The following is a 9,531-nucleotide window of genomic DNA, read 5'->3' on the forward strand; positions in this document are numbered from 1 at the left end:
AGTTACAGTTATAATGGTTATTTATTCTCCATCCTACCTCCTCTCTGGCAATGGTCATGTTGTCCTGGACATCTCCAAACACAGTAGGCTGGATGAAGTATCCTCTGTCTGCAGCTATTCCTCCTCCACACATCAGCTTGGCTCCTTCTCTCTTCCCGCTGCTGATGTATCCCAGAATCTTGTTGAATTGCTCCTGATCTATCTGGAGAGTTTATTGGAAGAATACATTGATTGTATGTGACGGCGCAAAGTACTCGACTCTGAGAACAACACAGACTTTATATATGTGTACCTGAGGTCCCTGCTCTGTCTTAAGGTTAAAAGGATCTCCTACAACTCGTTTCTTGGCTCGCTCCACACTGCGCTCCACAAACTCATCGTAGACATCGGCTTGGACATAGGTTCGAGAGCCAGCACAGCAACACTGGCCTTGGTTGAAAAACAGAGCGAAGTGGGACTGCTCCACAGCGTACTCCACTGAATCAGGAAGAAACAGAAAAACTTTCACTGGAGACAATCTTAAAACAGAAGCAGCACTAAGATTCTTAGACTGTCCAGTGGTAACATTATAGCAGTCACTGCCACAAAGCAGAAGACTTAGGACAGAGGACGTACTGTCGGCATCAGACAGGATGATGTTGGGGCTCTTTCCTCCCAGCTCCAAAGTGACTTTCTTCAGGTTGCTGCTGCCTGAAGCCTGCTGGATTAGATGACCCACCTGACCGACAGGAGGAAAGGCAGAGCTATATTCAACACTGCTACTTATGATGTGAGCGTTAAAATTCACCAGGCGTGTGGATTAAAACATACGCTGTCAATTTTGCAGAAAAAAATGACTCAACATTTTTCCCGCTTTCTAATCAAAATGCAAAATTTCTCTTTGCACACTGGCTGCTTGTTCACTCACTCAGAGCCGTGCTCGTCAGGCATTATTTCTTTTGGTTAAGTTGCGTAACACTCACCTATGAATCATTCAAGAATAAAAAAAAGACACTTAACATAGTGCTGTCTTTTCTGCTCTTTGTTACTACAGCCTGTCACAAAAACACATCATTTGTTCTAATTTCTTTTACTTGACTCTACAAATCTAACAAAGACCTGCATCCACAGTACAGATCCAGGTCTTTGCACATAAAGCAGGTAATGGATGTGTGGCTGCTCTGAATTAGCGTGGAGTATATGTACGGTGATAACAAAGGGCTATTCTATTCTAGAAGATCACAGAAACATCTAAACAATACTTTAAATAATGACCAAACGAAAACTGTTTTGTTTTCCTGTGTATCCAAGTCTAGCTTTGTATTTCTGGCATCCATCAACAAAGCTGTGTTTGAGTGAGGTCCTGCCTATGAGTCCGCATTTTTGGTCGTCATCCTGCCTGCTTCACATCGCCACATGACATCCTGCTGCTATCCTTTGGTTACATATCACCCCTGACTCCGCCCACTCCAGCCTGCCTGCACTCTCTTCTTCCCCCCTCTTGTGAACCGTCTGTTGCTTTGGTGGTTGGACTCCAGGTATTTAAACTCGTCTACCCTCAGCACCTCCATGTTTTCCATGTTCACCTTTCCCTCCATGTCCGTCTCATTCCCTCATTGCTTCTACCGACTTTCATTCTTCCTCCAGCACATACTTCACCCTCTGCAGGTCCTCTTCCACCTGTTCCCTGTCTACCTGAACATCAGACTCCTTCCTGAACTCTCCAGGCCATCAAGTCAAGTACCTCCCTTGGTAGGTAACACAGCCAGTCACCAACAGCTCAGTGCCCTCGTTGCATATCCGGTCAGTGATGGATATGGTATGATGCATAGGGTTACACCACTCACTCTGCTCTGTCTGCTCATTCTGAAGCCACTAAAACTCATCACAGAGTCGGTAATGATGTTTCAGCCATGTCTCTGTCAGGCACAACAGGCTGCTCTCCCAATACAATTTCTGTTAAAGGGATGGTTGGCTCAACAGAGCTCTGACTGTTTGTCAGCCTGGCTACAGAGCTGAAGAGAAACCTGGGGTTGTTCTTATTTTCTTCAATCAGTGATGAATAGTAAGATGTTCTGGCTTTGCGGAGCGCTTTCTTATAAAGCAGCAAACTATTTCTCTAGTGGGTGGATTATATTCTTAAACTTAGTTACAGCGCTTTCAGAAAGACATCTACTGTGATAAAGTCTACTCTCCACCGCTGTGTAATCAATTATTGTAAAAGTAAATGTTATCAGGAAATGATCAGACAGGAGAGGGTTTTCAGGAAACACTGTTAAATGTTCAGTTTCTATGCCATATGTTAAAACAAGATCTAGAGTGTGATTAAAGTGGTGGGTGGGTTCTTTTACATTTTGAGAGAAGCCAATTGAGTCTAATAACAGATTAAATGCCATGTTGAGGCTGTCATTTTTAGCATCTACATGGATGTTAAAATCACCCACAATAATTATTTTATCTGAGCTCAGAACTAAATTAGATATAAAGTCTGAGAAATCAGACAGAAGCTCTGTGTAAGGCCCAGGTGGACCATAGATCATTTTTGCCATGTTAGGTTATAAAAATTAAGGAAATTTAGATTTCCACCCAGAGCATGTAACACAAAGAGAAATGCACTCTGTCCAACCATTCTGCTCACAAAGATCAGAACAAAGTCAGCATTAGCTCGGAGTAGATAAGTAAACCTCAGGTGATTTGATTCTGTTTGATTATTATTTATTTCTGCTTTCCCCTCTTAATAAAACATCTTGCAATTAAAGCCTAAATTGTGCACATTCACCTTTTAACCCTTTGTGAAACATTAGTATGAATAGCTCTAACAGGTTATTCCAGCCTTTTAAAAGTAAGAGCCCGTTTGAGGTGACCTGTTCTAGAGGGAGCTGCTGGAACAGGTGTGGCTGGTAAGGCTACTGCAGAATTAGGCGAGTGCCCTCACCCATCAGCTCCATGTAAACTCTGCATTGCCTGCTGGGTAATAGGATCAGAGCCGATCCAGACGTTCTGTATTTGTGTGCCGGCTCCACCAGATCAACACAGCACAGAATCAGAACCCTTCCCAGAGAAATGATGGATTTTGAATCAGAGTTTTCTGTCAACAGTTTAAATAGTTGCACAAACATTGCTGAGGCATTAGCTGCACTTTGTGTAAATAGCTGTATATAAGTTTGTTGCTTATAAATAGGTCTATTCTGATTTTTTAGATCCTTCCATCAAGTGGAAACGACTTGTCCACATTTTTGAGCTATACTTTATTATAAATTCAACATGATATCCCAAAGTTTGTAGATGTCTTAACACCAGTTTCAGTAATGTATTCCAGACTGCATACTTGGGATTTCAACAGTAATAAAAATAATAGTAATGATGCAAATGATGCTGAAGCAAAAATTCCTCATTTAACATTGTCATAAAGTTCAGCGAAACACAAAGAAGAGCAGTACTTTTATAACAATGTTCTGTAAATACTTTGTGTCAGTGATTCCTCCACAGAAGAACATGTACTGTGTTAAAATCACAGCCAGGCATAAGAGAAAGTTTGAGTTTGTCATTTGTCTCATTTATCAGTGTTTATTTTACACTGTGACAGGACTCCACACTTGATAGTCAGGACTCATTGTGATTATTATTAGTGTTTGACATTTGTCAGAGTGTGGAAGGAGAGTTAAAAACAAATCCACAAATTATTAGTAAAACTACCGTTACGACATCTACATAATGTAATTTACTAATCATATTATTTTTTTCAGTAATGATAGCTTTATTAGAACAATCTATCCAGCGATCAATGTTTTTTTTTTTTTTTTTTTTTTTTTTTAAGAAAGATGAAGGAAAAGAAAAACAGAAGGGGAGAGGGACAGTGAGAAAGGAAAAAAAATCTCCTGGATCACCTGTTGAGAGAAGAAGAGAAGCACGCAGGACCGACAGCGCACAATGTGCTTTCAAGTAGCAGCCAAGAAAGGTGTAATTTTGGGCTTTTGCGCGCTTGTATTCAAAAGGTTTCCACATGTAATGGTCTGCAAGAGGATGTAGAGGACCATAGCCCCGCCCCCAGGGCATGAAGCAGGCATGGAGGAGATCCAGGCTCCAGACATCCAGAGGCCCCAGAGTGCGAGAGCCCAAGGAGGACCACCGGAGGGGCATCGTGCCACCCTCCTGGGAAGAGCTGAGGATCCCAGACGAGGCATCACCCAGTAGCCACCGAGCAGAAGCTAGAGGGGGCTGCAACCGGCGTGTCCGCTGGCTCTGTCGGCAGTCAGCTGTGCCAGAGTGAACCGAGCCGCAGGCCCAGAGGCCGGAGGCCCGAGGGCCCCCGTGCCCCGGAAGAGGCCTGATCGAGCAACAGGCGCCAGGCCCCGCCAAGTAGTCACCGGGAGTGAGCCGGTACATACCTGAGCGCCCAGCCCCGGACACCAAGAACCACCATCGCACCGATCCCTGAGGGCATCTGTTACCGGCAGGGAGTGTGGTGAGGGGAGACAGGCCTTGGAGGGCCTGGGAGTTCCCAGAGAGGTGGAGTCTAAGACCCGACCTGACATATAGACAGCATCCAGACCCAAAAGATGTTACCCTTCCCCCCGGGGTGGAGGCAAGCAGACCGTCCCAGGCTCCGCAGCAGCAGGGAGGCCAATCGGACAGCCAAACATCTCCTCCCAGCCCCCCGCCCCAATGGCCAGCAGAGAACGGGGGTGTGTGAAGACCCCATACCTCCCTCCTCCCGCTCATGTGTAGTGTTGCTGCGTGTTGTTCTAAAGTGCATTTAAAACCCGGGAAGAGCATGGTGCTGCTGCCAGAGAGCAGCAGGTGTTAGCGCAGCCCCTCCCGAGAATCCTCAATGTCTACATGGGTTTAAAATTGAGAGGTGGGCACCGGCGCCAGAGGTAGGTTTGAGTAACACAGACCGTCCGCTGGACCACCGTTAACGTGCCCACCCTCAAGGCCCTATAGTATGTGTGTGTTATGAGAGTGTGAGTAATGTGGATGTCTAAGTTGTGAGATAAAATTGAGGCACAGGTGGCCAGAAGGGGACGGGGGGGGGGGGGGGGGGGGGATGTCTCCCCTGCACCCTCGTGACACACCCGCACCCCAGAGCCGTGTGGGTGAGTGTGGTGGAGCGGGAAGAGGGAGCAGCCGGGGATGGGGAGGAAAAGAAGGAGGGGAGATGCCCCTCCCTAGGGCCAGCTCCCCCGCTGACCCCAGTAGGCACCCCCGTCCTCTGGTACCCACCAAGGCAAGGAGCCCAGGTCCATCCAGACCGGGGGCCTACGGTAGCACTGCCAAGCCCCACAGGACCCGGGGCAGCCCACCCCACCCCACCCGCAGAGGAAACTGCTACCCACCCCAACATTCACGTCGGTCTCCCGACTACACAGACAACAGGACACCCAGGTTAAGGTTTATTCCCACCTCTCCTATGTCTCTCCCCCACCTGCAGAGTGGACTCCTGCAAGGATGGAACAACCTCCCCGCCAATTGAAGAGCCCCCAGTTAGGCCGATGCACAAGAGGCCCCCTGCGCCAGGGCTGATCATATTATTAATGTATTTATTTATTTATTCATCAGCAGTCTTAAGAAAGCCGGGAGAGGCTTCAGGCGACTACGACGGGTTATTTTACGACATAAATTTTGCCTGGTTTCTACATTCAGGGTCATATAATGATGATGTTTAACCACATTTCTGACTAAAACTAGACGAGCAATAGAAATGTATCTACGAGCAGTGTGTGAATATAAGGTATGACAACATTAAGCCCAAGCAGGCCCAGTTTTTAATAAGAAGACTGGTAACACAACCGCAGCAGTGATGAAGTCTGTCTGTACGCACGGCAAAGAGCAAAGAGCTGTTACAGAGACACTGACCTCAGGGAGAGACGAAGAACATGTTTTTCCCAGTAAAACCTTTACTGTTTGGGGGTGCACCAGGCCACAGGTCAAGGCTTTTGTAAGATATACAAATAAAAGTTTTTTTGCAGACCAATAAAAATGTACACAGTAAAACTGCGAGGCGTTGACAGATGTGACAGATGCTCATTTAAACCATTAAACATTGTAATGTCTGAGTTTTTATTATTGCTCATTAAAAAAGATTCTTTATCAATAATTGCTGCTCTAATCTCAATCCCATGTTGCCTCGTTCTCGAGTTCTCTCATTCACAGATGTGGGTGTCCACACCACGTGCCCGCTCGCAGTCCCCCACAGCCTTTTACAGCTGTAGTCTGTGGTTTGCACGGTCCCTCACTAAGACCAGTTTACATGGGCTGGTTCTCCCTACCTGTCATCAAATGGAGTTTTTGCACCTGTAACTGACTACTGCAGTGTTTTTGCAGGTACAGTGGGGCAAAAAGTATTTAGGTCAGCCACCGATTGTGCAAGTTCCCCCACTTAAATGATGACAGAGGTCAGTAATTTGCACCAGAGGTACACTTCAACTGTGAGAGACAGAATGGTGAAAAAAATCCATGAATTCCACATGGTAGGATTTTGTAAAGAATTTATTGGTAAATCAGGGGTGGAAAATAAGTATTTGGTCACCTCAAACAAGGAAATCTCTGGCTCTCACAGACCTGTAACGTCTTCTGTAAGAAGCTTTTCTGTCCCCCACTCGTTACCTGTATGAATGGCACCTGTTTTGAACTCATCATCTGTATAAAAGACCACCTGTCCACAGCCTCAAACAGTCAGACTCCAAACTCCGCCATGGCCAAGACCAAAGAGCTTTGGAAGGACACCAGGAAAAGTATTGTAGGACCTGCACCAGACTGGGAAGAGTGAATCTACAATAGGCAAGCAGCTTGGTGTGAAAAAAATCAACTGTGGGAGGCAATCATCAGAAAATGGAAGACATACAAGACCACTGATAATCTCCCTCGATCTGGGGCTCCACGCAAGATCTCATCCCGTGGGGTCAAAATGATCATGAGAACGGTGAGCAAAGATCCCAGAACCACACGGGGGGACCTGGTGAATGACCTGCAGAGAGCTGGGACCAAAGTAACAAAGGTCACCATCAGTAACACACTACAACGGCAGGGAATCAAATCCCGCAGTGCCAGACGTGTTCCGCTGCTGAAGCCAGTGCATGTCCAGGCCCGTCTGAAGTTTGCCAGAAGCACATGGATGATACAGCAGAGGATTGGGAGAATGTCATGTGGTCAGATGAAACCAAAAGTAGAACTTTTTGGTATAAACTCAACTCGTCGTGTTTGGAGGAAGAAGAATACTGAGTTGCATCCCCAAGAACACCATACCTACTGTGAAGCATGGGGGTGGAAACATCATGCTATGGGGCTGTTTTTCTGCCAAGGGGACAGGACGACTGATCCGTGTTAAGGACAGAATGAATGGGGCCATGTATCGTGAGATTTTGAGCCAAAACCTCCTTCCATCAGTGAGAACTTTGAAGATGAAACGAGGCTGGGTCTTCCAACACGACAATGATCCAAAACACACCGCACCCGGGCAACAAAGGAGTGGCTCCGTAAGAAGCATTTGAAAGTCCTGGAGTGGCCTAGCCAGTCTCCAGACCTCAACCCCATAGAAAATCTGTGGCGGGAGTTGAAAGTCCGTGTTGCTCGGCGACAGCCCCAAAACATCACTGCTCTCGAGAAGATCTGCATGGAGGAATGGGCCAAAATACCAGCTACTGTGTGTGCAAACCCTGGTAAAGACCTATAGTAACGTTTGACCTCTGTTATTGCCAACAAAGGTTATGTTACAAAGTATTGAGTTGTATTTTTGTTATTGACCAAATACTTATTTTCCACCCTGATTTACCAATAAATTCTTTACAAATCCTACCATGTGGATTCATGGATTTTTTTTCACATTCTGTCTCTCCACAGTTGAAGTGTACCTCTGGTGCAAATTACTGACCTCTGTCATCATGTTAGGTGGGGGAACTTGCACAATCGTGGCTGACTAAATACTTTTTTGCCCCACTGTATCTGCGGCTGCATTTGGAGTCTCCCGTTCAGGGGACAAACTTCTGAGGCTGGATGCTGTCCGATCGAGTAATGCTGCCTGTGATCACTGCTGCTACGACTGCTAAATATTTGGAAAACAAGTTTAAATTCCGAGCATTACCAATCGTTGTACACACAATGGCAATGCTTCGGTTTCCTTTGACCTTATTTTCATCATTGTATATCACCTGAAATGTTTAGAACAGAGCTCCACATATTTCTGGCATTTACACACACATGTTCACTATTGTTATGCAGTCTGAATGCTCTCTGCCTGGCCTGTCCATTTGCAGTCCATCTAAAATGCACCTCTCTGACAGGACCCAGCAAATCTTTCATTTTTAGCGTTTGTAAGAACAATGGCATAATTGTTTCACAAACTAAAAGTGAAGCTTGCACTCTAGAAGCCTTATGTCTTCTAATTATGTATATCAGTGTTTATAGACAGGTTCAGCCTTGTGATTCTGTGGTGGACTCATTTAAACCTCTCCCTTTTATGTTGCTGCAGAAACAAACTGAAGTAAAAGCCGGCCTACAGCACATTGTTGGGCCGTGGTCACTTTCTGCTCCATATCATGTTTGGCTTCAATCACATAGCCCGACAGCTGGTGCAGAATAAGAGGGTTTGGATATTTTGACTTGTTTTTAGTTTTCCAGCCCCTCGTGCCAATAATTCCCTCCGTCCATCTGCGGGTCGCGGGGCAGCAGCCTAAGGAGTGAAACCCAGACCCCTCTCTCCCCAGCTCCAGCTTATCCAGGGGATCACCAAGGCGTTCCCAGGCCAGCTGAGAGATGTAATCCTGGGTCTGCCCCGAGGCCTCCTCCTGGTGGGACATGCCCAGAACACCTCACTCAGGAGGCGCCCAGGAGGCATCTTTATCAGATGCCTGAACCACCTCAGCTGGCTCCTTTCGATGTGGAGGAGCAGCGACTCGACTCTGAGCCCCTCCCGGATTGGCTGAACTCCTCACCCTATCTCTGAGGGAGAGGCCGGCCACCCTTTGGAGGAAGCTCATTTCTGCCACTCGTTCTTTCGGCCATGCCAGTAATTATTTATGAGTTTTAGCAAACATACAGCATGTTACTGTCCAACCAACAACTCGTGGCACAAAAGGCAATAACTGTCGTACCTCTGTGGATCCAGTAAAAGCCACCTTGTCGATATCCATGTGCCTTGCAATGGCAGCACCAGCTGTTGGTCCCATGCCAGACAGGATATTCACAACACCTTCAGGAAAACCCACCTGGAACAGAACCAAAGCTTAGGAAAACCTGGCTTTTTGTGTATAGGGTCACATCAAAAATACATTACTCTCTCTTTCAATAAAATTTAACACATCAGGACATTTTTTAAATCATGTCGTCCTTACCAGGTCCTATACGATTTAAATACAACTCAGATGAATAACAATACACAATGTGTTAAACCACGTCATTATTGATCTCCCAAAACTGAAACCAAAATGCAGCAGCAGTGTGTAGGACGTCCCCCGGGTTCAGCAGCAAGTCGCAGTGATGGTTTCTCTGTGAATAATCTCTCACATCACCCCCGGAGAATTTTACTCGCTCTTCTTTACAACGATACTTTAGTTC

At 46.2% G+C, this 9,531-nt stretch overlaps 1 protein-coding gene across 1 annotated transcript in view; it reads right to left on the bottom strand.

The window, feature by feature from the left end:
* Positions 1 to 9,208, bottom strand: part of LOC113030438 (aldehyde dehydrogenase, mitochondrial-like) — a 13,278-nt gene extending 4,070 nt beyond the window's left edge. The window contains exons 1-4 of the mRNA XM_026181899.1: positions 9,069 to 9,208; positions 616 to 718; positions 293 to 477; positions 38 to 202 (exon numbers count right to left, since the gene is read on the bottom strand). Coding sequence (XP_026037684.1) covers positions 38 to 202; positions 293 to 477; positions 616 to 718; positions 9,069 to 9,143 — 528 coding nt within the window. The 5' untranslated portion in view covers positions 9,144 to 9,208. The remainder of the gene's footprint in view (positions 1 to 37; positions 203 to 292; positions 478 to 615; positions 719 to 9,068) is intronic.
* Between the last annotated feature and the right edge of the window lie 323 nt (positions 9,209 to 9,531).

Source organism: Astatotilapia calliptera, chromosome 10 (assembly GCF_900246225.1).
Source record: "Astatotilapia calliptera chromosome 10, fAstCal1.2, whole genome shotgun sequence".
NCBI lineage: Eukaryota > Metazoa > Chordata > Actinopteri > Cichliformes > Cichlidae > Astatotilapia > Astatotilapia calliptera.